The sequence below is a fragment of the Gallinula chloropus genome (genome assembly GCF_964237585.1).
Source record: "Gallinula chloropus genome assembly, chromosome: 5".
Taxonomy (NCBI): Eukaryota; Metazoa; Chordata; class Aves; order Gruiformes; family Rallidae; genus Gallinula; species Gallinula chloropus.
In genome coordinates, this window is record NC_140090.1 from 10,336,291 (window position 1) to 10,363,831 (window position 27,541).

The 27,541-nt window shown below is 43.7% G+C and overlaps 3 protein-coding genes across 3 annotated transcripts in view; 2 read left to right on the forward strand and 1 right to left on the reverse strand.

The window, feature by feature from the left end:
- ESYT3 (extended synaptotagmin 3) overlaps positions 1-6,752 on the forward strand; it is a gene marked incomplete at its 3' end in the record, with an annotated part of 33,365 nt that extends 26,613 nt beyond the window's left edge. Inside the window, exons 17-23 of the mRNA XM_084265597.1 lie at positions 73-222; positions 749-1,191; positions 2,402-2,491; positions 3,793-3,924; positions 5,204-5,309; positions 5,792-5,841; positions 6,716-6,752. Of these exons, the coding sequence (XP_084121723.1) occupies positions 73-222; positions 749-1,191; positions 2,402-2,491; positions 3,793-3,924; positions 5,204-5,309; positions 5,792-5,841; positions 6,716-6,752 (1,008 nt within the window). The remainder of the gene's footprint in view (positions 1-72; positions 223-748; positions 1,192-2,401; positions 2,492-3,792; positions 3,925-5,203; positions 5,310-5,791; positions 5,842-6,715) is intronic.
- A 1,261-nt stretch (positions 6,753-8,013) lies between these two features.
- Positions 8,014-19,813, reverse strand: CEP70 (centrosomal protein 70). Its single transcript, XM_084265767.1, has 16 exons — positions 19,716-19,813; positions 19,105-19,204; positions 18,826-18,949; positions 18,279-18,459; positions 17,815-17,984; positions 16,544-16,603; positions 15,748-15,847; positions 15,275-15,363; positions 14,438-14,512; positions 13,257-13,359; positions 12,399-12,569; positions 11,620-11,766; positions 10,952-11,120; positions 9,630-9,744; positions 8,590-8,669; positions 8,014-8,228 (listed from the first exon to the last, which is right to left on the reverse strand). The coding sequence occupies exons 1-16, from the start codon at positions 19,722-19,724 to the stop codon at positions 8,167-8,169; spliced, it is 1,755 nt and encodes a 584-aa protein (XP_084121893.1). The 5' UTR covers positions 19,725-19,813; the 3' UTR covers positions 8,014-8,166.
- A 3,167-nt stretch (positions 19,814-22,980) lies between these two features.
- Positions 22,981-26,586, forward strand: FAIM (Fas apoptotic inhibitory molecule). Its single transcript, XM_084265146.1, has 4 exons — positions 22,981-23,116; positions 23,436-23,664; positions 25,011-25,060; positions 26,431-26,586. Exons 1-4 carry the CDS (start codon positions 23,006-23,008, stop codon positions 26,578-26,580), a joined length of 540 nt encoding a protein of 179 aa, XP_084121272.1. The 5' UTR covers positions 22,981-23,005; the 3' UTR covers positions 26,581-26,586.
- The last annotated feature ends 955 nt before the right edge of the window (positions 26,587-27,541 follow it).

A 27,541-nucleotide genomic window follows, 5' to 3' on the forward strand; every position in this document is an offset into this window, starting at 1 on the left:
GCTTTCCAGTTTCCCATCTGATAAAAACCTTTACTACCCCCCTCTTCCTGCACCCCCCCACTACCCCTGCAGATAAAAGACAAGGATCGGGATAGTGCCCTGGGAACATCAGTGGTATGTCTCTCCCACTTACTGAAGGACCCGGACATGACTCTGGATCAGAGATTTCAGCTGGATCATTCCAGTTCAGACAGCTTCATTAAGATGAAACTTGTGTTGCGGGTAAGTTGTTCTTTGCCATCTTCACTTGGCTTCCCCAGCAGAAGCATCCAGTTCTTACCAGGCAAAAGAGGTGAGAGGTGTGTGTGGAGCAGGGCAGTTTTGCTTCAGATGAGTAGGAAGTAGAAGTGTGACAAGGTCTTTAAGTGCAATTAAGAGCAGGTGGTGGAGCTGAGAGTTATCCCTGGGGCTTCCCAAGGCTTAGTGCAGCGTCATTGCTGGGAATCTTCTCATGACAATAAAGAGCTGGACTGAGAAGATCTAAGCTGGGGAAATCCAAGCTCCACAGTAAGAGAGGCTGATGCTTAGGAATTGTTTTCTCATGGATCAGGGTTTAGACACTGTTCAAAACACACCCAGAAGGACAAGAGAAGCCAGCGCCACAGCTAATCCCATAGGCGCCTCTCACCTCTAAGGGCAGATTCCTGCTGTTAGAGTTTTGTGGTGAGAGTCCCCCACGGTGGTGCCGGCGTTAACCCCAGCGCTTGGGGAGCAGCGCTCATCTCTCTCTCTCCCTTGTCATTTTTAGGCTTTGAATGTTGAAGAACCCGATCCACAAAGAGTCAAGGCTGGTGTCAGTGCCTCGAAGCAAGGTCCTGTGCGTGTCGTGGAGAAGGGTGGAAACCAGCAAAAGTTTGGCTCCCCACCAAACCCCGACGTCTCGAAAGTACCTCATGTGAGCAAAGACTCCGCAGCGCTTGAATCCCTGCTGAGAAAGGACAGCAGAGACAACCTGGACGCAAATGACAGCTCAGCAGCACCTGTACCAAGTGAAACTGTTGCTGGCCTTAATGAGGCAGAGCATGAGCAAAATCCAGAGCATCGCCCGTCATCAGCGTTGCATACCAGAGCTGCGGTAGTGCCCACGTTGCCAGTGGTGCAGGAACTGAGGCTTGCGCCCAGCATCACTTCGCTGGGTTCTCTGCCTTCTTCTTGCTTTGAATTAAGTAGCAGTAATCTGGACCTTCATAAGTAGGTGGTTCTTCCAGCTGAATTGCTCTTCTCTTTGGGAAGGTTTAGGTTTAGTAGATCGCTGTTGCATGCAGTTGAATTCAAGGCTGCGAAGTCACTTGGCGGTTTGGGTCTCAAATCACCTTATGTAGAACTGGCTGGAGTATCCCTGTCCACAGCACAGTAAAGGAGAGGGTGACTGTCAGATCAGGTGCAAAGTGAAAGCGTTTCCTTAGGCTCTCCTAAGAGGTGCTCCATGTGTTGGCTTTATATTGTTTAGGAGCCTCTCACACAGAATATCCTGGGACTTGGAACACTCCTGATGTTAGCAGCAGGGTGTTTAAAATCTGAATGTCCCACTCCTGTAACAACACAGCCCCCTGATAAGTGTATCTGGCTGCTTAAAGCTTTGGATGCTGTGTGTTCATCCAGCGCGTTTCAGGACTGATAATGCTGTGAACAGTTTTTGTGGGTAGGTGTGCTTGTGTGTGTGTCCTTCCCACGGTGTGAAGTGGGAGGCTGCAGGTAGTGTGCTCCATTGAGGAGGACAGAGAGCTGGATCTGCTCTCCTGGGGCGCAGAATGGCACGCGTAGGATCCTTCCTGTACTGAAGGAGCACAAAGGTCCATCTCCTGAAACTCTGGAGACGATGTCTGTCATGAGAGCATCAGAGCAGTTGTCAACCTGAATGTCAAACCCCCTCCAGCTGTTCAGTCTGGTACTTCTGGCAGGGCAAATTCTCTAGCTCTGCCCAGGTCCTCATTCAGACCACTTTAAGCTGGTTTTAAGCAATGCTTTGGATTCAGAACCACTTCTGTATCTCGTTCTGCACGCTGTTAGAAAGGTCCCATTTAGCATATGCAGACATCCTTGAGGGAGCCATGTAACACACCAACCTATACTTCGCTGCTCCACCTACAGCAGGGCACTTGGGTGCATTTTTGCCCACGGATGCTGTAGGACTGAGATGGGGTCCCTGTCCAGAGGGCCAGCTGGGCAGTGCCAGCACTAATGGGAGTATTGCTTCTGGGGAGCTTCTCTGATCCAGCTGCTTTCTAGCTTGCAAACCTTAGGGTGCCAGGAAGAGGAGTAAGGCATTGAAAGTTGGTTTTACTTGGAAACAACATCTCCAGGTTCTGAAACTGGCGTCCTGTTTTGTGCTGCGGGGTCTGTGCGTGTGGTCTGTTAGGTGGTTGTGTTCAACAGCTTTGACTGTGTAACTGTCTTGCAGCGGGACCGAAATGCCTCTGGGAGAGATTCAGCTCACGGTGCGATACGCTTCCGTACGGCAGAGCCTCGTGGTGCTGGTGAACGGCTGCAGGTGAGGCTGACGTTTGCTTGCATCTTGCTGTGAAGGGGAGACTGAGAGGGGATCAGGTTAATGCTTATAAATCCCTAGAGGGTGGGTGTCCAGAGGATGGGGTCAGACTGTCTTTGGTGGTGCCCAGTGACATGACAAGGGGTGACAGACACAAACTGGAACACAGGGAAGTTCTGCCTCAATCTGAGGAAAAAACTTCTTTACTCTCTGAGGGTGACAGCACTGGGTGGGACAGGCTGCCCAGAGAGGGTGTGGAGTCTCCTTCTCTGGAGAGATTCAAGACCCCTCTGGACACAAACCTGTGAAACATGCTCTGGGTGATCCTGCTTTGGCAGGGGGTGGGACTAGAGGGTCTCCAGAGGTCCCTTCCAACCCTGACCATTCTGGGAATCTGTGCCTCTGTGAAAGGGTAGGAGTGCCCTGAGCTTGTGTCATTGAGACAAGCTGGAGCAGGCCCATGCACAGCATAAACTGCCTGGCCGAGATCACAGAATCGCAGAATTGTAGGGCTTGGAAGGGACCTTGAGAGATCATCGGCTCCAACCCCCCTGCCAAAGCAGCTCCCCAGCTCATATTGCACAGATAGGCGTCCAGACAGGTCTTGAATATCTCCAGAGAAGGAGACTCCACCACCTCCCTGGGCAGCCTGTCCCAGGGCTCTGTCACCCTCACTGTGAAAAAGTTCTTCCGCATGTTGGTGTGGAACTTCCTGTGCTCCAACTTGCAGCCATTGCCCCTTGTCCTGTCTCCACAGACCACTGAAAAGAGGCTGGCCATTTCCCCCTGCATTCCATACTTCAGATATTTATAAACATTCATTAGGTCCCCCCTCAGTCTTCTTTTCTCCAGGCTGAACAGTCACAGCTCACTCGCCATAGCACTGGCTGCCTTCGACCTGGGCAGCCCAACTGAGCCCAGGTTGGTGGGCCAGTGCCACACCTGCAAGAGTGGCCAGCAAGCAGCACTCTCTGCAGTGGAGGTGCTGCATCAGAACTTCTGAACAGCATCAACAACTGATGTGTGTCTTGGGATGTGGCGATTGTCGTGATGGCAAGCAATGAGTCCTGTGACTGAATTTGTCAGTGTTAATTCAGGAACCCAAATGAGTGGCCACACACTCAGTACTGAAAATTTTGTTTAACTTTGCATCCTTAAAGTTATTTGCTTGCATTGCATCTCCCAAGAAAAATGTTTTTGGCCTGTGATCCCATGAAGGGTTGGTCTGAGCTTGAGAGACAAGGTGTTCAAGCACACAGCAGGAGAACCTGCCTCGCTTGTCAACGCTGTATTTCTTTTAACAGAAACTTAGTTCCCTCTTCCAATCGTGGAGTGGATCCATATGTCCGTATCTACCTGCTTCCAGATAGAAGATGGGCAAGCAGGAAGAAGACATCTGTTAAGAAAAAAACTCTGAATCCTCAATACGATGAGAAGTAAGAAAATGTTAAGGATTATTGTTGCTGAAATAGTTACCAACTCTGTGTAATGACAGGCTTACACAGGGTGTGCTCCTGTTGGCCTGAGGGGTTGCCTCCTGTGAACGTTTGCAGGTCTTCTGAAAGAAAAAACAAAATGAAAACAGCACTTTGAACTGTGATTTGCAAGTCCTTAGGGTTGGCCTTTCTCTGCCTACTTCTGTGTGCTTCTTTGCCTGATGCTTTGTGATGCCTTTCTAGAAGTCCAAGGCAGAAACATAGAGACTTTTGAGACTGGAGCATTCTTTGGGTAGAGGGATGGATGTTGTCCTTGGGACCTGGTGGGAGCAGGGTGAGATGCTCCCACCCCTTTGCTGTCCATTGGCACATCCACAGCTTTGCCACGGAAATGGGCTGTGTGTAACACCACAGGAATGCTTAGCCACAGAGCTGGTTTTAATCCTGTGTATAGGCAGATACAGGAATATTGGCTGAGCTGGATGACTCGTCCCACGTTGGGTCCTTTCTGTGCGTGTCGGTGTAGGTCAGAAACAGAGAGAAAAAGGCTTTCAAATATTTCATCTTAACACTCAAAGCACCAGAGCTGCCGCTGTTGCTTCTCCCTGTTCTCACGTTCCCTGCTGATGTAGTGCCAGCGCAGCTGTTGGGAACAGCATCTCTTTTTCCATTGACGCCTCCTGTACATCCTCAATTAAGTGCAATAGGTTGAGCAATACTCAGCTCCAAAACACCTTACCTGTTTTACTGCTCTGACTTGAGGACAAGCTATTCGGGTGGGCAGAGCTCAAGTGGTGGACAAAACTCACCTGACAACAGGAGAGGAGTGCCAGAGGCTTGAGTCAGCGCCATTAAGAATTTAATTGCCACGGGTTTCAACCTTTGACTTCCCTTAATGTGGTATCAGCCAACTTTGTAAACTTGGGGGGGTGGCTCAGCTATTTCCTCTGAGTAATACAGCTCGCATGGAAAACACGCCGACCTTCCGTGAAGGGGGAAAATGAGGGTGGATAGCATTTCATCATGGGCGCGTGTTTCCCTCCTTCCCCCTGGCACGGTGAGCAGCCTGAGCAAGTGTCACAGTCTTTCACCAGGCCTGGAAGAGGTTTCTTACAATGTGAGTAAGAACTACCCATGGGATTGCCTTTTCGGTGTTGTCTGTCTCTGTTGAAGCCCTGGCCGCTGATGCTGTGCTTTGTTGCTGTGTTCTGGCCACTGATGCTTTACAGGGTTTGAGTGTTTGACTTCAGTCTCTCTTTTCAAAACTCCACTTTGTTAGGTTCGAATTCTTTGAATCTTTGGAAGATGTCAAGAAAAGGACGCTGGATATCGCAGTGAAGAACAGCCGGCCATTCATTTCACAGGAACGGAAGGAGCTGGGCAAAGTAAGTGTAGGGAAGCTGGTTTAATAGAGCTGAACAGCCCAAGTGATTGCCACAGGCCTGAGATGTGGTCCTAGTAACTGTCAGTAATAACACTGGCAATCTGGCAACAACTTTTTCTGCCAGATTTTCCCCTGAAACCAGGCTCTGTCCGTGGGGGAAGCTTGAAGGGTCTCATGTGATTCACGGGCCGTGCCGCTTCGCTTCAGAAGGGTGCTCCCGACAGAAACACCTGTGCCAAATGGCTCTGGTAGTGCAAACAGGGCGTGTGATTAACCCCAGAATCTGACAATGGGGTTTTTAAGCCTCTGATTCTGTGAAAAGTGATACATTTCCAAGTAGTGCCGCTGGGAAGGCGAGCGGCGGGCTGAGGTCTGATGCTGGGAGCGCAGGGAAGTGGGGGCTGGCTCGGGGGGGAGTGCTGGCTTAGCTAATCCATTTGTAGGCTGAATCACGCAGAAAGAAATGAAATCTGCTCTTTACAGGTGCGGATTGACTTGTCACAAGAGGACTTAATAAAAGGCTTTGCACAGTGGTAAGTTCTCATCTCTGTACTCCCAAACCCTGCTAGTTGCTTTGCTGAGAGTTTGCAGGGCTGTTGTTGGAGCCTGAGCTAAGGGGGGATTTCACCTGCAAATGCAGGACTAACTTGAACTGATCAGGTGGTTTTAGCTGAGTTGTATGTTAATCCAGTTGCTAATGCAACACCTGCCCCATGAGACACTCAGTAAAGAGGCTTGAATGTCAATTAGAGTCTTCAGTGTATCTTGAAGTTACCATAAAAGCCACTGGGACATAGAAGTAAAAGAATTATGTTTATTAAAGTAACATTGGAACAAATTTTAACTTGGATACAGATCTTAGCAAAATTAATCCTCTGATCAGCTATATATAGAAATATGAATGATAAAACTTTAACTACAAAGAATTTACAGAAACTATTCTAGTAACCCACTTGCAGTTTTGCTTGTACGTTCATTGTGGTTCAGACTTAAGGGTTAAGTGTTGGTCTGAGGCAAAGCTTAAGAAGCAGGATGGGGTTACTTTGTTCCCTTCAATGTCTGTAGCTAATGGAGGTAGTTCTTTCTCCTTCAATGGAGCCCAAGGAATGCAGTGCAGGTAGTCCAGGACTTTGCCACCCAGGGGTGGCCAGCAGGAAGGAAAACCCAGTTCCCCTGACCCAGCTGGCCTCTGTGTCTGACATAGGCTTGTGGTAATTAGGGGAGTCAGGGAGAAGTGACGCATCTAAAGTTGCTGTTAAAGAGCTGACGCTTGGGGCCATCCCTGAAGCTGCTTTTGCCATGGCTGAGGAAGCACAGGGCAAAAAGCAGCCCAAGTTCTCTCCCTTGTGCTAGTTAAAGCTTGAAAGAAAGTCTTATACTGCTGTAATTGCTGTGTCTGTCTTGCAGGTATGAGCTGACAAGGAGTAGACGCAAGAAAATGTGATTTCTTCTTGTGTACATAAGTTCCTACACTTTCCACTTTATATGGATGTACATATTTCTTGCAATGTGTTTTGAACTGCCACTGCAAATCTGAAGCAGTCTCCAGCTCAGGACATGTAATTTTAATGATCCTACTTGGAGATTAGTTCCCACTGAAGTAAGAAAATAGATAAACCAACCTCATCCCACACTGGGAATAACTTGACCCTAAATAAGAAGCCTTTTACTTCTGCTGGTTTGGGCACCTCTCCCCCAAAAAAACCCCTTGAGCATGACTACACTGAAGGCAGTCTTGGACCTGGAGATGTTTCTGACTGTCAACTGAGTGTCATTACTTTGCTCAGCCGTTTCACTTCCCCAGCACCCTGTTCATGTTGTTTTAACATGGAATCATTGTACTTTCTTAAAAGAACATGTTTTTTTAAGAACTTATTGAAAGAAACTGTTTAAGACTTTACTTACAATTGTTTATTTTCTTGAGCAACTGAGAAATTAATATTCAGCTGTTCAAAAGTACCTTAGCAGATTGTGGCTGCAGGTATGTAGATAACGAGCTTCCCAAAGCAAGGGAGAGTAGTTCACCAAGATGTGATTATGGTTTTAGTTTGTGATGCCTTAAAGTGTTTTGTTCTTTGTTACAGTACATTTCAGAGTCCTGTAAACCTCTATAGTAAAGCATTCTGCCTGAGGAACAGCAGAGTTTTGTAAACTAAGCTTTATTAATATTAGAGCAAAATATACCAAAGTATTTTTGGAAGCTTGGTGTGCTTGTTTCTGTACAATAAACTTCTGTCTTGCCTAAGAAACTCACTCTATGCCTTTCTAAAACTGACTTCTGAAATACAACCATGGTAACTTCATGTCTGTGCTAGGCAGAAACCCAGACACTGCCACCTGAAGCAAGCTTCAAATGGTTTTGGTGTAGGTGCTGCTAGTCTGGTCTGTCTCAGTCCATCACCATGAACAATCTGCTCACAGCCCAAACTGATCTGAAGCTGTAAGTGGCATTTTAAAATAGGATCTTCAGAAAAGCAAAGTAGGCCTGTGGTGAAAGCAGGCTGACAGAGGCAGGTGCAGCATTCAATGTGTGACCCCTGCCCAGCATTCAATATGTCCAGTGGTCAGAGCACGCCTGCCTGGGGGCTGCATTCAGCTTCCCAGGCTGCTGGAGCCGGCAGCACTTCTCTCTCAGGGATGGAGTAGACCCATAGTTGAATTTAAGAAAAAACTTACCCTGAAACAAGGATTAGGAAAAATGAAAAAATGAAGCTGCCTTTATTTATGTCAAAAAAAAAAAAAAAAAGGTGAAACCTTTGATATGAGGGTAACAGGTTAGAGGTAGCTGTAACATCATACACATCAACAGGTACGTCCACAGGTAAAAGAGCCTGGTGGTTTCTAGCAAGATTTAACTCTTAACGAGCTACCAACTTCAGATTTCGCACTGTAGGTACAATGTCATCCAGGTTATTGATCTCTGAAACAGAACAAAAAGCAAGGGTAAGGCCCATGGACCTCGAACATCTTCAAGTTCAGCCAAAATTCCATGTTAGAAATACAGCAGCAAATGAAATAAGCTGAACAGAGGGTTTTCCAAAAGGATTAAAAGGTGTGAGGAGAGGATATTATTAGGAGTAATGTGATTGAATATATGTGAGATAAAGCATTTTGGTTGCTTCCTATGGAAAAATGGAGAGCAAGGCAAAAGTTAGCACCTTCCCTCCCAAACTTCCTTGTGTCTTATCACGGCAGGAGCAAACAAAACACGTTAGCTATTAAAGGTTTAGAAGGAAGCATTGGTATGAAGATAATTATCAACTGTTGCAACTATTACTCACCTAGAAGACAGAGCAAATCTTGAATGAGAGCCTGAAAGGGTGGAAAGAAGCACTCATGTTCTTCCAGCTTATTGATTATACTGAAACATACAGGTGAGACTGTCAGATAAAAGGTGCAAGGGTAATTTCAGTTCATCTCCACAACTGTTTTACCATCATACAATGTGAATTTCTGAATGCACCGCTAACTTTGCCATGTATAAAACCATCCACACCAATACTGTGTTCTCTGGTTCTGAAACCTACAGCCACAAGTGTGAGCTGTCAAAAGAGGATCTCTGCTCTCACCAGTCATGCCCTATACACAGCTTTTCTTTCCTCCTTAACGTGGCACCGGGCACTTTTTTGTAGTGGACCCTCAGTCTGTATGCTAAATGTACTGCCTGGGGTGGGCAGTTGATATACCTGCCTCCAAGGTGGAGCAAGGAACATTTTATGAGCAGCTATTCTCCAGTTAAAGCCAAGGAGTGCAGAAAGGCTGAGGGAGTCAGCATGTAGTGTGAGCTCGGCGCGTGTCAGACCTGCTGCCTGCCGCAATTAGCTTGCAGGCAGTCTGCAAAGCCCATGCTGAACGTGAATTCTCACAGCCTGCTACCAAAAAAGAAGTCTGTTCTCACCTGTTGAAGATGGAACGAGGTTTGTCCAGTTCCCAAAGTGCTTGTAGGCAGCTTGAGGCATCCGTTCTCTTAGCAACTAATAAATTTCATTATCAGGGGTGAAACTTCGCAACACTTTCCTCCTGCCCGCCCACGGGCAGCACTTGCTTTGTCTCGTTATGAAACACACATCCTGTTGAGGTTTATTTGATCACCTCATCCACACAGACCAACAAGGTGTTTTGGAACCTTCTGGCCTTAATTTTTCTCCCTGCCAGCTTTATTCTTTTCAAAGCATTCAAGAGTACTAACCCCTTTACTGTCACAGTTCACTGGCTTTGCAACAAATGATTCAGGTTTCTCTCAGTATCAGTTCTAGCCAGTTCTCCCCATTATTAAAACTTGATGTTTGAAGAACAGCCACCAAGGAACAGCCCCACATACCTGTGGATGTCTTGAGTCCCCAGAAGTTGCTGTACCTGCTTGGTCACGTTGTCATTAATTATGTCACACAGTTTCCCAACAGTATCCACTACCACAGTGGGTGGGGCTGAACTGTCTGTGGAAAAACAAAACACTTCATGTTTCTTATAACAGTATTAGAAGGGAAGTGTTTTAGACAGTCCAATTCTTGCAGGTGCCCAGATTTTGTTTGGGTTTTCACGTATCTAGGCATACAAGTTCCACCATTCACAGAAAACAAGGAGCCTGTGGCAAGAAACAAACTAATGTTAGCCAGAAACAGCAAATCTCTCACTAAGCTTTTTGAGGCTAAAAACAGGCTTGTCAGAGCTGTGTGATTTCACAGCAAATTGGGTACTGAAGTGCACCCTACAATCTCAGTGGAAATTAGCTAGCTGAAACTACATATACAGGGAGAGGGTTATTCATTAGGTTCCTGTAACACAGCAGCAACACAGCATTTGCTCGCCTAACAAGGAACCTGCTCAATAAATCCTCTGCTAACAGCCAGAACTTGTCTTGATACTGGATTTACCCACTTCTTTGACTGCTGTGACTGAAGGTAACAAGCTCCTTGTCCTTTTCTGCCCCACTTCAGAAGAACAAGGCCTGGAGAAGGCATCCTCTGAGCTCCATTGGTTTGTTATTATTAGGGAGACATGAGATTTCCTCGTGCCCTGTGCTGGCTGCAGTATGAAGGTTGCTCCCCTCCTCAAATGAGGCTCAGAAGGCCCTAGCTGTCCTGGAGCCTTTTCTCAGGCTGTCCACCCTACTAACCCTTCAGTACAAGCCAGAGCAGAAGGGGTTCTGAGAAGTAACTAAGTGCACCTCAGTACTAGCATTTTAGTTTCAGCATTCAATAACAACTCTCTGTTTTTAAGGTTAGTAGCATTAAGACAGAAGTCTCTGAGGACCAGACATAATTACACTTGAATGAATTACTGAGTAGAAATCTAAAGCAGAAGTTATTATATTTTTTTAAACTCATCTTTTAAAGTAGAAAATGAAAGATGGTAAAGAAAAATTATGAAGTCAGCTCACAGGAAACAAAGTGTTGTGAAAAAAATAATTTAAAAACTCAATTTCATCTGTTGTTCCTTTCTTGAGCTTCCCTGGTATTCCTCAGCAAGTGCTAATGGCTTACAAACTACAGGGTTTTGCTATTTAAACTCCCAATTCACAGCAACCTATCTTTTTATCTTGCCAGTGAAGAATATACTTAGTTCACTCATTTCTCAGCAGCTCAACATATTTCTTCTTCCTTTGGAAACAGTCTGAGCAAATGCTAGGTGGTAAGTTTTTACCTAGTTCCAGGAGCTCGTGGAGATTTCTCATAGCATTGGTCATTTCCCCAAGTTTAGTGTAAACCTCATTCATCCGTGGATAAACACCATTCAGAGAGTTCACGTCAAACAACTTCTGGAAGTGAGAGACTATTGCAAACAGGGTTGGTAAGGACGTTGCCTGGCTGTTCTGTGGCAAGGAGAAAGAGTAACTCATCACCATTATTGCTTAACAAGGCAAGGATCCCTTTAAACCATGAAATATGCTTAAAATTAATCTGTGAAGAAAAACAGGTGTGACATCCCTTACAAAATCATGGCATTTCAAATACTCTTAAATCTTTTAAAGAGAGTTTTCAGACACAACTATCCAGAAAACCAAAAATACCCTTTGGAAGGCTTTCTTCTCTGTTGCTTAGTAATGCTGACTGAGAAAGAGGCTGAAGAGGATAATACCAGATACCACAGGGCAACACAAATCCATCGCTGGCCAAATGACTTTGATTAAAGCAGTCTTCCCCAAGGTGAATTTCTCCCTTATGTTAAAATAGTCTTTGAGCACTAAATGTCTTCAAACAGCTTATTTCATAAACCCCACAAGGCTTTCACATGCACAAGTCTAATCACTGTGTGAAGAACGCATTTCAGAATCCCACAGTAACTAATTAGAGACCCCTGGTCAGAATTACCTTTTCCTTATTTTCTATTTCTTCTAAAATTGCATCTACTATGAACTGGAGGTCTTCAACTCTTATGGATTCTCCGTTGTCCTGTGGATCTACAGTGTGCCAGGGCACCAATTCCAGACAGAGTTTTCTCAAGGACCTATGTAAATCCTTTTAAAAGAAGGGACACAACTTACTAAAGAAACCACTTAAAGTTGTTATTGTAGGAACGAGCAGATTTGATGTTTCTCAAATGCAAAAAACATTCCAGTACTGGAGAGTAAGTTTTTCATTTTCCTGGAATTTAAGCACAGCCTCCTGCTTGCATCCTTTGATTTAAAAAGAACACTGTTAGTCTATAAACTAAAGTACCTCATATATTACAGCTTCAGTGAAACAAGTGTTGGTCAAAGAGTTTGGTTTTAAACAGAATTGCTTGGTTTGTATTTAGATCAAAAAAGATACAAGACAAAAGGAAGAAAGGGAATGCATCATCATTAATGTGTAAGGTACAAAGAGTCTAAATCTCAAGTGTCTTCTTAGGGACTCAGCCAGTGAACAAAAGCATTCACATGATGTATGCAGAGGAATGTCCCTGGCCAGTAGGACCACTGCACATTTTTCACCCTACTGTGTTTTAAAGTGGTATATAAATGGAGGGCAGAATTACTTTTTAAATTTAATACCAGGTCATACAATAATAAAAGCTAGAGACAGGAAAAAAACCCTACATGCAGAGAGGAACTGAGGAGTGGTCAGCAGACTAAAGGAAGAATATAAAGCCAAGTGCAGTAATCCATTACCTTTAGGGCCATTAGCTGATCTGCCCACATTTCTATAGTGGGTGGAAGGTGCTCAAATCCACATTCCTGTCCGTTCTCTTTCATGTAATTTTGCAGTGGCCCTTTACTGCGCCTGTATATTAACGGAGGAGCTCTCGGACTCCGCAGAACAGAATCCACACGGGACAAAACCTTCAACAACAAACAACAGGTGTTATTGCTCAAATACACCTGACATTTTATAATAAACCCCCTCTTGGCCACAGTCATGATCCTCTAAACTTTAAATTGTAAACTGCTCCAAGAATTTCCTATCGATGAATATTACAGATGCATTCAAAATGTTATAGATTCAAAGACTTAAAAGGTACTAGCTAGAAGATATGTAAAAATAATGGAAATACACTCCCCTTTGAGGGATATTTAACATTTCTCCACTTGAGGCATTGCCACTTCCACAGTTTACAATTTGCTATGTTTTATTATGTTTACTTTTTTGCTGTTTTATTATTAAAAGAAAAAGAAAAGCACCATCTGCTCAGGCATGCCTAAAACCGTGACATAAGGATCTGTTTTGCACAAGACCTTGAACAAATCCCCTGTCCTGGAAAGACATCAGCTACGTCATTGATCTGAATTTTGTCAGCCTAGTCTCTACTTCCTCGCTGTATTTTCAAGTAGTTTCAATGAAGACAGACCTAAGAACAAGCCTACATGAACTGCCAAACCCAAAACATTAAGTGCCTTGTGTGGAGGACTTCACATGAACTCTTAAGATTCAAAGTAGCATGCTTCAGTGTACATAGCTAAACAAAACTTGCATTGTATTTCATATTAACACAGTGCTAGATACAGCCCCTGTGGTTAAGATTTGCATACCTGTAAGTATTGCTGGCAAACTGCCTGCAGCTGGTCTACTCCCACGACACTCTCAGGTTCTTTCTTCTCTTCTGTTCTTTCTCCGCTACTACTCCCTGAAGATCTACAGGCCAAACACATGCAGTGGGTTACACAGGTAGCCTTAGCAGGAGGTACTACTGTCAACTTGATGAAAGAACCAGGTAGGCAGCAGATATACTTACACCTACAAAGTAAAATCTCCCTTTCATAATGCCTGTTTAACAGAATTCCCCCCAACTGAACCCAAGAATATAACGTAAATATCAATAATTTATCTCAAGTCTCCAGGTTGATGTTCTTCTAGAGTGCATGCTAATTTAGAAGGGATACCACCAGATCTATAGTTGCTCTGTTACCAGAGGTTCTACTACAGATGAAGACTTAAAATCCAGAATTTTACTCAAAAAGGTCAAATTCCATGCTTACAGTCTGTATTTGCTTCTGTTTGAACATCTTTCCTAGCTTACTATGTACAGCTCCCTACCCTTCCTTTCAAATCTAAGATGACTTTATCTAAACCATACCCACTGCATGAGAGAAAAGACCACTTAAATACACACAACGTAGAATGGACTGAACATTTTTAAACTTTAAGTGATGTCTTTTCCAGGCTATGAAATATTTAGCATTCAGTGCACACATGGACAAATTATGTGACACTACAGGTAAAAGCCCACTTTGTCAATGCTGGATCTCTAGTACCTTCAACATATTTTCTTAGCCAAGTTTCATAAATAAGTCAATTTCTAAGAGCAATAATGACTTAACTTCAGTAACTGTAATATTTTTGCCAACTCATACTTTCAGATTTATAATCCACAGTGCAACCAGTCACTTGCTTTATATCTTGGGGAAGCAGCAAACACAACAATCTGGTTCTGCACATACTGTCTGTGACAGCACTCAAATCAAAGCCACAAAGACAAAATGAAAGAAGGAAGATGCACTGCTGTGCTTCCATTTGGGGACCACACCATCATTTCAGAGACTCATGGGGTATCTTCAGAGATAACACAAGCTTTTGCTGCCCATAACCAGGCTCAGAGGACTGGTGATAAGGTAGATGTTTTATCAGCCGTTATCTACATTTCAGGTTACAGAGTATCTTTGCCTTAAGACATTCATAGGATTCATGAAATTTACTGAAGAAATATACATACTGGATAGTTTTCTTTAAAGTTTTCTCTAGTTTCTTCACTTGGTGCTTGTAAAGCTTCAGTTCCCGTGCAGTTGGTCTGTTAGAAAGAAAAAGTACCATGCTGTGTGTCTTGCATCTATAAAACTCAGCCAAGTGAAAAAGCAAGAAAGCTTTGCCAGTGCTGCAACATCATGCTGGAAATGAAATTCTGCAACGTTTCCACATGGTGACAGCAATGAACAGCAAAAGAACTGCTATCAGTTGTTATTAACAGCATAGGGAAGGAAGTTTGACTGTTACTGCCATATCTTACTTCTATGCATCGCTTTTAAAGGCAGATTTCACACCACACTTTTACAATTGCAGGTGCTTTCAGTGTCTCTCTTTGTAAATCAAAGTCTATCAAAGACCCCTCACACAGAATGATACTTATCCCCTACAATAAGAGGCTGGGGGAGCTGGGCTTGTTCAGCCTGGAGAAGAGAAGGCTGTGAGGGGACCTCATTGCAGCCTTCCAGTACCTGAAGGGAACATACAAACAGGAGGGGAATCAACTTTTTAAAAGGGTAGATAATGACAGGACAAGGGGGAATGGACTAAAACTAAGGGAAGGAAGGTTTAGATTAGATATTAGGGGGAAGATTTTTTACAGAGAGAGTGGTGAGGTGCTGGGACAGGCTGCCCAGAGAGGAGGTGGATGCCCCATCCCTGGAAGTGTTCCAGGCCAGGTTGGATAGGGCCCTGGGCAACCTTGTGTAGATCCAGGCTGGAGGTTGGTGGCCCTGCCTGTGACAGGGGGGTTGGAACTCTATGATCCTTGGGGTCCCTCCCAACCCAGACCATTCTATGATTCTCTCACCTTAACTCCAAATCTTTCTTGAGATTTACATTTTCAAGCAAAAGCTGTTCATTCCTGGCTTTTGTTTCAATAAGTTGTTTCTGGAAAGACTGCAACATAGACCGTGTTATTTCTTTTATTTCACTCACTCCACAGTCAACAAGCTTGACCACTTTAAAGTACATGTGTGTTAAGAAGGGTTCCCATTTGCCTGTGTAACAAGACAGCATGGATGAGGAATTAGTTGACTAAGATCAAGAGCCTGCTGCACTAGACTGCAGGTGGAGAAGCTGGGACTAAGGAGGTCTCTTCAGACCCTCCTCTTCCACTTCGTACTGAATCTTTGCATAAAGACAGTGCACCCTGCCCAGAGTTTACAGATTAAGAAAGCACAAAGTAGAGGGGACAGAGATCAAACACACACGTTTCTATGTGGCACCTGGAGGGTTACCATTTAGAGATCTGCACTGATCTTGTTCTTAGCAGTTCCATACCGTGAGCAGTGCTCTATAATTAGGAGTAGCATCTAGATTTAAAATTTCTTCCTTGCTTTTTGCTTCTCTCTGTACCTGGTCTTCATCTTTTTTATATTGCCTATTGGGAAAAATAAATTAAATTAAGTTTACTGTAATTCAATTAACTCAAAGATCTAAGTTGGCTTAGTTAGCAGTGGTGTATGACAATAATGTTTCCACAAACTGCAAAGCAAATAGAATAGAAATTCTGAACTAAAATCCACTACTCTGCTCTATTATTTCTGGGAAGCTGTTTCATGTACTAAGTAAGTACACTTACTCAAGAGAAATCCCAGAACAAGCAAATCCCAGTTCTCCAGATAATAAACTCAAATTATAGGAATTTCTCAGGGATTTGCTTGTTGCTTTGTACCATGTAGGCACCTTGACAGAGCAGAGAAGCTGGCATTCCTTTTGTTTAGGGACATGGGTTGACCCAGCACAGCTAATGCTGTAATTCTGCCTGTGAACCATGGCAAAAGGGAAAGGAAAAAACAAGAAAGAAAAAAAAAACAAGAAAAAGGAAAAAAATTACAGCTGTAGTGTCTATAACATCCCCAAATTCTAGCTGTACTGGCCTCCTCCTGACTGAGCAGCTGCTTAGCCTGACTGACAGCTATTCCCTGGATGAGTCCAAACTTCCCAGACTGTTAGGATCCTTTGCTGTTTCTTTGCTAGTCACGTCTGGAACACAGAATATTTACCATGCTTTAGTAGCAGAAAGGAGTAAGAAAACTTTGAACAGTAGGGCCATAAGGCATTAGACAAGACCTACCTCAGCTCCTTCTTCATTTGACTAATTTGAGATTCATAATAATCAATTAGACAAAGGAACCTGAAAAAAGGGAAAAACAGGACCTTGAATTTCAGATAGTCTCAAAAAAAATTCACAGCTGAAAGATACTGTGTCAAGTAGGAACAGGCCAGCAGGAACAGGCCAGCTTACAGAACTGCGCTGCACTTCAGAAGTGACCTCATCAAATACCAGGTTCTCTCTCATATCAGACACACAGTCACAGCTTTTCAAAACAGAAGAGACATTAACTCTGTATGAGACTGAAAGTGTCAAAATTATTCATGAGGAGACAAAAGCTAAATCTGCCTGACAGCCTCATCTTGTGACTACGTTGAGGGCTCAGTGACCACTGTGGGAAGTAGAAAGCACAGGTCCCGTGCACCCTGAGAACATCCAGCTCCAAAGAAACTAAAAGTGCTTTCAAAGTAAGCAGTTACAGAAAAACAGAGCCACAAAAAAAAACCAACCAGGACAGCTGAGATGCTCCCTGAGCACTCAGAGATTGTCTCTTTTGGAGAGACAGATGAGAAAGCACAGGGAACCAAATTCAGTGATTGCTCCTCGCATACAGCAAGTGCACAAGGAAAGGGCTGCACACACAGCCCCTTTGAAATGCTGCCCAAGTAAAGGTTACTAGGCAGGCCTGGAAAACCAGGTGAGTCAGCACTATAGTGACAGCTACCTGAGACCTAAGAATGGGCAAATCCCTGATTACAGAACTATGGAGATCTTACTGCAAGAGACGTCGGCTTGGAATGTTTTCCCAGAACTGCCACTGAATTAGCTGGGAAGCCTTACAGCGAGCCTGCAGTCAGTGGCTGCAAAGACCAGCTGCACTTCAGAACTGACTGGAAACCAGACAGGGTTGATGGGGTTTTTTTAGGGGGTGGTGGTTTTGATTTTTGTAATTTACCTTTTAAAATATTAGAACCCCAGGATGAGATCAACCTAGCAGAAACTGCAGTTCCAGAGTAGAGCGAATCATTCCCTTCTCTCTGCTGACATCTAGTGTTTACAGGGGCTGATACTTTTTTACTTTCTGCCGTAGAGATATCTATCCAGCTGACATTTATTGTACAAGAAAAAATTACTGCATTGATGTACCTTTACAAGAATTCATTTCAGCTTGCACTTCTAAGGTCTTCAGCTCCCCCCCCCCTCCACCCCTCCTAAATACCAAGAACAGTTAGTTGCTTTAAAATCCGTTTCTTCCTTCAAGGTTAGGGGTCATTCATAAGAAACCTGCTCACCGCTGATCCAGAAGAGACTTGGGAGCTCTTCTGCAAAACCGACAAAACATTTTGTTCTGAGAGGCAACACGCCGCTGCTCCTCCACCCCAGCTTTGCCCAGCTCCTTCTGCAAACAGGCAATCATCTCCTCCTGTTCTTGCAGTTTTTCCTGCTGCTGGTGATATTTTGCCTGTAAAGTGTTAATAGGAGCATTATGAAATTATTCTAACCCACAAGCTGGAGACTGTACATGCCCAAATTGGCACCTGATCCCAAGGAAGATCAACCCTTGTTTTTTAGCCAATACTGAAGAGGCAGTGGAAGGAGGATACAGATTTTTTTTTACATTACTGCTAGAAAATTCTGTAAGGATTGAAAAATCCCAGCTAACTTTATGCCTCATATTTATTCTGATCAACATAAATATTTTAGAGCTTTTACAACATCAAAAGTTTGAATCCTAAGATAGTACTATCTGAATTACCTGTGAAGCCTGTTGATCTTTTTTGAGTTCTTTGACTTGATTCTGTTGCTGGCAAACTTTAGCTATCGTCTCATCTTCCAGCTGACAAATTTTGGACTTAATGTTTTTCACCACATTTTCCAAATCATTAGCTCGTTGTTCTTGTTGAGATGCCCGAGCTCGTTCCTGTCGTATCTCATCTCTGAAAAGAAATAAAAATAAAACAAAAGCTTTCCTTGATTTAAATCAAACTTGTTTCACTGAAGACAGTGAAGGAAGCACAGACCTTCCAACATTATCTCATGACGCTCAACAGCAGTCATGGTATGGGAAATATATCATGGCATGGGATATTTCAGTGGCAGCAGGTATAGGAAAAATGTTGGTAATGGAAGCAGCAGATAAAATAATGGAAGAGCTCAAAAGGAACTAGGTCAACACTGCTGCATTTTGGACAATAATCCCAGGAAAGTCATAGGTCTAAAGCATGACAAGAGCTCCACCTGGCAGTAGAGACACTGATATCACTTCTGCTTTGCATTAGCAAGTTCCTTCCGCTGCATCTTACCTAAGACAACGATTAGCTTCCATAAGCCCCTGCATAATTTTCTGTTGTCGGTCAATGTCTTCCAGCAATGTTTTTAATGCAAGTCTTATTCCTAGAGAAGACTGAGTGTCCAAGACAATCATATCTGGAGATATATAAATAAGCAAAGTCGTAATGAAAGGCTTTTAATAGCTGAATATCACAACATCTCTGCTACCCTTTGGAAGGGATGGCTTTAGAGATGCTTTATGAACTGAGGCTTGCTAATTTCAAAAGCTTGTAAAACTAGCATTTCCTTACCTGATATATTTCTGTAGCTTTGAGGGGCAGCAAAACTCACTGGTTTCAACCCATGGCGCATTAATAACTTGTTTAGGTTCTCCCATTCTGCCTTCTCCTGCTGTGGTCAGGAGAAGGGGAAGAAGAGACAGAAGCCTGAGTTCTCAGGATCAGCTCAGAGTCTTCCATCCTTCCAGTGGCATGGGATATAATACTACTGGAGGAGCTGGACTCGATGATCCTTATGGGTCCCTTCCAACTCAGTATATTCTATGATATCTGATGCCCCCAACAAAAAAACCCCAACAAACCTCAAACTCCCAGGAAGCCCCAGCCACTATAGGAGGGTTTGGGAGGTTTTCCAATAGGATTTGCAACAAAATACTGAGGAAAAGCATGCCTGACAACATACAGAACTGCCAGTTCTCCTAATCGCTATGCACAATTAATACAATTAAAAGAAGAAAAAGCCCAGATAACCAGCCCTCAGGTAACCCCAGAGCACCGGGGGGGCGGTGGGGCTCGACTCCCCACCCCCGCCCGCCTCAGAGGGTGTTTATGATGTGACCGGTCTTCTCGCTGTTTTTAAGCGCCAAGCAGTAACGACAGCCAGCTCGGGTCCATCACGGTACCTCTGTCATGGCGAGGGACGCCGGCTCTCGGACGGCCGTGAAGGGGCAGGCCGGGCCCCTCGCCGCCGCCCGCAGACGGCCACCGGGACGCAGGAGAGGAAAGGGGTCGGTTACCGGGACGCGGAGCCTCAGCAGGTCCCGGGCGGCGGAGGCTCACGCTCTCGTACGGGGCCGCTCATGGCGGGAAGGCGCGGAGCCGGTCGGGAGAGCTGTGGGCCGAGGCAGGGGGTGAGGGAGGGGAGGAGAGGGAGGCGGGCGGCCGCGGGGCGGCGCTGGCCGCACACCGCCATTTTGAGGCGCGGGGAGCGGCGGGGGAGGAGAACCCCGCGGAGGTAGGAGCGGAGCCGGGAGCGGCGGGATGCGAGGCCGGGTTTGTCTGCGCTCCTCGGGCGCTGGGGAGGTGTGGTTCCTTTCCGCTCCGGGAGCGTTCCAACGATACACCGACATCCATCTCCTAGGCGGGGTGGCCGGGCCCGCCCGGGCGGAGGGAGCGTTTGCCTGGGCTCCTTGGAGACCGACCGGACGTTAGAGGAGGAGGAGGACGCGCACCGCGTCTCAGCGGCGTGTGCTTCCGCCTGTGGCCGTGGGCCTGGCCTGGAGGAGGGGTGGGACGTGCCGGGAAACCTCCCCGGGCGCAGCCGGGTCAGCTGGCCGGTGCACGCCCGGGCTCAGCTGCCTGGGGCTTGGGCTATCGCTGCTTGGGGTTGCGTGTTCTCGCTGGGTACGGAGCATCGCTGCCATCAGCAGTAAGCTGTTTAAGCAGGGATTGAGAAACGTCGCTGTCAGGACTTAATTTAAGAAAAAAAAAAAAAACCCAAACCAAACACCCTCTTTACTGGCATTAAACGTGGGCGGCAGGGAGAAATGTGCCCCCTCTGGAATTCGTGTACTTGCTAGTGCATCACCCCCCTTGTCTGCTTGCAGGGAGGGATTAGGTGGATGCAGAGCGGTAATCCTACCCTAGTTTTCAAAACAAGCCCTTATGTATAAAGAAGTAAATCTCATTTTGGGCTGCTGACTTGATGAAGAGAACATGCAGTGAAACGAGGCAGTGGGTGGTTAGCGCAGATCCGCCTCCATGGACTGGAGCCAGCGGTGGCTGCTGGAGGTTTGACTGCACCCAGCATCATCTGGTCCTGTGGCAGTGTACAGCTTTCCTGCTGCACTCTGGTGCTGTCGACTGTCCTGGGGAAACACAGTGCTGGCCTTGAGTTTTGGTTCAGGTTTGATTAAAAAACTGCATTACCACATGACCATGATTTTTTTTTAAAAAACAGACATTGTTTGTCCTCAGATGTTTCCAAAGCTGCTCAGCACTGATCCTGAAATTCATTCACGCAGCAGGGCTGGGACTGCCAGGGGTGATGCAGGCCCTGTGGGCAGCCTGTAGGTGTGCTCCAGGTGCCACTTCTGATGGCATTTCTCCTGCTCGAGGCCACTTCTTGGGTAGGCCAGGTGGCAGGGACAAGCGTGGGTCTGTCTGTCCTGAGCCCTTGTCATCTCTTCCTTGGGCGGGATGGGAGAAGCACAGAAATACACCCTGCCTGACCACCATATGCCAGGAGATGTGATCTTTCATAGCCTGTAATTTAGGAATAACCACAGCAACCCCCACAGTCTTTACTAGATGGTGTACGCTGCTCACTACTGTGAGAATGAAATCCTTATATCCTTAAAAATGGTGTCACTGTTTTTAAAGCTTACTTTTCTGTTTATGGACAGAAATGTATGTAATTACTAACAAAACCATGGCCAGTAATACGGCAGTGTACTTAAGCACTTTTTAAAATAGAAGCTTTTGCCAGAGCAAAGGAGGTTTAATTTTAAAACGCATACTCCTCTCTTAGGCTGAAGAGTGACCCTAGAACTTACAACTTTACCTTTTTTTTTTCTGAAAAGCAAAATTTATAAAAAATTTCACTCATATTTGCACTTACTTAAAGTATGCTTATTCATATATAGAGACAATGCAGATGGCTCTTACATAAATGAATCCATTTACTGAAAATTAAAAATATCAGCAGTGTTGTAAACCAGAGTTATGATCTGAAGATGTCCTAAGTAAGCAACAAGCCCTTTCCTTCCAGTTCACAGAGACTTTACAATGGAATTGTCATGTCAAATGACTTATGCAATTGTCAAAAACAACTACAGTGATTTAAAAAAACATGTATGTTGAAATCTTTGTTGCCTGTGCTATTTCACTTTCCCTGAGGTGGCAACAGTCCCTAGTTTCTTACAGTTTGTGACCAAGATAGGCAGTTCTGGATTTGCTTCCTGCTTTGGTTGAGTTGTTTGTTTCTAAGCTTTGGCTCGTAAGTTTGGCAAACTGTATTTCCATCAAATAACTCACAAAGTTATAATGCTTTTGTACAGTGAGGATAAATTACACATAATTTTGCACAAGAATACTTCCATTTGCCTTTTTGTCTAAGGAGAAGAGTGATGTTTGCATTTCATATTTATGGTAGTGCATGACAGTTCATGACACTTAAAAATGTCCTTCTCTTAAATGGTAAAGATGAGGAAAATTTAGCCCTCAACACTTCTCTGCTGCTATTCTGCTTTTCTTTTTCTCTTGCTGCTAATTGGATTAAAAGCCGTTTTGGTTACTATGGCATCCCGTGAGGAGATTACTGTCTGTGAAGATGAAGTAAGGTAAAAAAAAACAGAATTGTGGTATCAGCAGATTTGGAAAGATATCCACAGTTCCAGCGGTCATGTATGGCTCTGTGCTTTAAAAATGACTTAAATGAAAGGATATCTTGCCAGATCTCCTTCCCTGTGGGTGTTTTTGTGTGCAGAGTGGCATTTCTGAGAAAGATTACATCTATTAAAACAGATGCAAGCTAAACAGGTCATCCTGGTTATTTTTCAAGTTTAAAAGGCTGAAACGCTTTCTCAGAGACCAATCAAAATACTGCATTTTAACACTTGCCAAGAAATTACAGAACTGTCCAGGAGCAATCTGAATTCTGATAACAACTTTGTAACCAGACCATCACCTGAAATGGAAGTTTTAGAGGTTAGATGGATATATATGTCTATGTGTGGTGTTTGTCACAGTGAGTCTGTTTAACTCTGTTTATGTTTCGTGATTCTTTGTCATATTTGAATGTTTGAAAACCATGGCAGTAAGCTTATTCTTTCTCATTTTTCATTTGCAAAAAGTGACTTGCCTTGGAGCAGTAAAGCTTTGAACTGTAGACATTGCTAACTGAACTCTTTCATGAAGAATTAATTCACTTTGTTGGTGTTTCCATAGGTCTCGGTACAGCTACTTAGAGAAGATGACTGATTTGGTGGCTGTTTGGGAAGTAGCTTTAAGTGATGGTGTTCATAAGATTGAATTTGAACATGGGACCACTTCAGGAAAACGTGTTGTCTATGTTGATGGAAAGGTGAAATTGCTATGTGCTCAAAATTCACTATGGTACAGATTATGTAAGTGCACTTCCATGCAACAGGCATCAGAACAAACAAAAGACTAATAAAATGCAAGCGAGGTATATTCAGTTGATTAACTTTACCTAATTTAATGAACTGGATCATTCCTTTTTTCAGTTGAGTTGTGAGTAGACAGAATATTATGTATTTGTTCATTCTGAAGTAATAGTTAAGTTCTGAGCTGTTTCCTGAGATGTAGCTCATTTATATAGATATTAAAATATGCGTTCAAGTTTATCAATTAATACCCATTGTCTTTGTTTTATTCTACAGGAATTAATAAGAAAAGAATGGATGTTTAAATTGGTGGGTAAAGAAACATTCAGTGTTGGAGCATCCAAAACAAAAGCTACTATTAACATTGATGCAGTCAGTGGCTTTGCATACGAGTATACTTTGGAGATCAATGGAAAGAGCCTCAAGAAGTATATGGAGAACAGGTCAAAAACAACTAATACTTGGATACTGAGCTTGGGTGGTAAAGACTATAGAGTTGTTCTAGGTAAGTAAACATCGAGTGACTTGATGTTGCTGCCTTTGAATAAACATGTACACATTTAATAACTGGCAGTTAAGAGAAAGCACAGTTCAGTGGCTGGCACTTGCAGTTTAAAATCCTGTGCGGTCTGGAAGATTGGAATTAGATGCCAAAGACAGTCTGAAGAAAATAACGGTCTTGTTACACCTGTGTGAGCCTGCTGTCAGGGTTCTGTTCTGTAGCAGCATGGTCTAGCTTCAGAACCAGGGAAAGGAGTTAGAGCTTCTCCCCAGCAAGACAGTTCTCCAGGTGAAGCATGCTACAGAAGTGTTATCTGTGCGGTGTGTACAAGTTTGTTAACCAGGTAACCAGGCTTTCCTTCTGAAACTCATATGCCAAAGTCACTTCTTTAACTGAAGAAGTGTGACAATGTTAGTCTACAATTTTGACACATTAATCAGCATCCTTTTTTCCACATCACTTCTTAGCTACAAGTTTAATTAAAGAACTTCATATTATGTTATTAAACTTTCTTAACAGCAAGGCAATGTGTCTCTTCTGCCTCCCTTTCCCACATACATTACAAGCAAGTGGGGAGGAAGGGATCCCCTGAGGAATAGGGCTGTGACATCTGGTGGGAAAACTTCCACAACAGTATTGCTCTATGCTTAGACCTGCAGACAAGAGATCTTGGGCTATGATTTCTTCTTAAGCCTCAGGGCAGAATGAACTGCCCTAAGATGAAGGGCAGTGGGGAAGAAGGACAATTTTAGGGCCAGAAAGATATTGGTCTCCTCACTTTTAAGCCCACCATGTCACTCTCTGATGATGTCCTATGGATGACAGTGTCAGTAATGTGAATTCTCCAGCAAAGTAATTTAAGGAGGATGTGCTGGGAAAAGTAAAAGAATATTCCATTTCAAATGTGAAAAAAAAAAGTATCCAAGATTCCTATTCAAAGTGGCACATGAGCTTGCAAGGAGATTTTAAGATTACAGTTTGATAGATGTTTTGAATTAAATGTGGAAAGCAATGTTAGAGCTTTATTGAAACAGCACTCAAGTAATTAGCAGAAATTACTTTGTTTTTCTGTCTCTGACAATATTCAGAACAATGCACTGTTAACTCTGTTAAAAAACAGGTTAAAAATGTATGTTCATAGCAGAAGTTGTTCTCCCATTGATGACAGAGCTTTCCATCTCTCCAGTTAAGAACAAATGCTGCAGCTCAGGTACTATGTCCAGCTAGGAACTTCTTTGGGGGATTGAAAATAAAGTTCAACAGTAAATTTTTTAAATTCCTAGATCATCTTGTCTGTTGGGGAAAAATATCTTGTTCTTGCTACTTTTTGATTTCTTTTTCCTTCACAGAAAAGGACACTATGGATGTGTGGTGCAATGGTCAAAAAATGGAAACAGTGGTACGTGATCATCTCTCCACAAGCTATAGCTTGTGAACCAAAGCTTAGCAAAATCAGCCACAGAGGGACACACACTTTACCACAGAGAATCAAGCATCCACACAGACAGCTAGTACACTTTTAGTCTGCTCTGATTGTGAAACTGCTGAACATCTCTCTAATTAAGGATAAACAGTGTTCTTGTTCACACTTCTTAGACAAGCAAAATGAACCATTCAGTCAGTTGTCCAAGGCTTTTAGAGAGAAAGCTTTCAGGGGAGTGGGATGGACTTGAGTTTGATGCAGAGTGTAGCACCTCACCCAAACCCGCTCGTGTTAATAGGAACTGAACATCGAACATGAATAGTCTGTTATGACTCATGATTTGTTTCCATCTAGAGATGGTTGCTAACACTTAGGGCCTAAGAGTCTCACTGGAACAAATCAAACCTTTTGTCTTTCGGTCACATCTGCATTAATTTTTAGAGCAGGCTGACAGTTAGAAAGCTATTTTGTGTCTTTTAATATTACCATGGCTTTCAATATGCACACTGTGTAGGCTTCCCTGACCTTGAAGGATGTGCTTTCTCACCAGAGAGGTGTCACTGATTGCTACCACCCCAAGTAAGCCCTTTGATGAGTACAAATTGTAAAATCAACAGTTTTGCGATACTTGAGAGTAGGATGAAAAGATTTACCAAATGTTTATTTGATTATCAGTGGAAGAAACATCCTTTCTCAGGGAATCAGAACTTCTGCTCTTCATGGTTCTCACTAGGAGGTATCATTACAAGCTACGAGCGCAGGTTTAGCTGTCAAACTGTGCTTGCATTACAGCGGCGTACAGGTTTTTCTGCGCTCACAAAGCTGATGGCAGAAACCACAGCCACGTGTGGCAAAGTCCATAGCAGGAAATGACCTGGCTGCAGCAGAAGTTGCATATCAGAAATACACAACTGTTACACCCAGTCCAGGAATCCCTCTGTGCAGCTGTAGAAGGCACCACTGAATACTTCATATTCTACTGCCACTTCCTAGCTTTGTGTGGCGCTTCCTGGCTGTGCTGCGCAGCTCAGCAGGAAGCTGTCTTTGCTATTTCTGATTCACTGACATGGATCAACAGCATGAATTCACAAACTCCGGCTTTACCAATTCTGATTATGTGACATTTTGTTACCTAATACCTACCAATCGCTAACCTGAGGCCTTGACAAAGCCCTGAGAGTCTGCAGCTTTGTTCGGCATTTCACCTGTATTTGTCACAGGTACCTACAGCTGCTCTAACTGTAGGAACTACAAGTGATCTTGACTTTGGAAACAGTCTGATGCACGCAAGCTTTTATTTTACTAAGATAGCACATGTCTCTCTATTCTTATCTCCTGTCTCCCAGGGTGAGTTTGTAGAAGATGGGACTGAAACTCACTTCAGTGTTGGCGATCACAGCTGTTACATTAAGGCTGTCAGCAGTGGAAAACGAAAGGAAGGCATTATTCATACCCTTATTGTGGATGACAGAGAAATCCCAGAGGCTGTGGAGTAGCCTCTAGTTAACTGATTATTGTAGGACTAAGATCAGGAATTTCCAATTACTGTGGTAATTGTTTTAATATGTACTACTTGGTACATCTAGTTTGTGCTGGGTTTATTTTCTAGTTTCTGTATATGAAATTATTCTTTTTGAGGACCAGATTAAGATCATTACATACAACCTCTTACATTACCAGTTTTTTAAAAACTATGTATACATGTAGATTATATATTATATCACTGAGTGCAGAAGAGTACAGGTGAGCTTACATGTAAATTACATACTAGAAAAAATGTCGCTATAAAAAAAGGATAAATATTCAGTAAGTCTGAATCCTTATAAACAGTGGGTATATGCAGAGGGAGGAGAAAGTATGTGCCAGGCATTCAAATAAGCTGTTAACATTTTCTCTGTAATTATTTTTCTATTAACATTTTTTCAGAGGCACTTAAGAAGAGTTGCAAAGTTAATAAAAAGGTTAATAATGAAATATATTGTATCAGTACTTTTGTAATGGTATTGAAATAATACTGGGTTATGAAAACTGCTCTTTATGCTGAGTAAGATAAAAAAGATGTTATGTTGTGCCAAAAACCCCCAAATTCCTTGTGGTTTTCTGAAAACTGCTGCTTGTTACGAAGTGTTGCAGTATTTCAGATACTCCCTGCTGAGTTTTTCCAAAAAAGAAAACAGAAAAAAAATATTTCCTGCCATGAAACTCCTTAAAAAAATCAAACCTCTTGAAGCAAGCTGAAATAAGATCTTGGTTTTGTTCCATAAATCTACAGCTGTGTGTTTTCCTGGCAGGAATCAAGAAACGTGAGGAGAAATGGGACAGAAATAGAGAAGAACTGTTTGCTTAAATGGAAAAGTTAAAATAGAAATAGACTTTCTGTTTTCAAAAGCAACCTTTTTTCTTTCTTATTTCAGGGACTCACGTGTGTCCCTGATGGTTCTTACAGGTTCTGGGGCG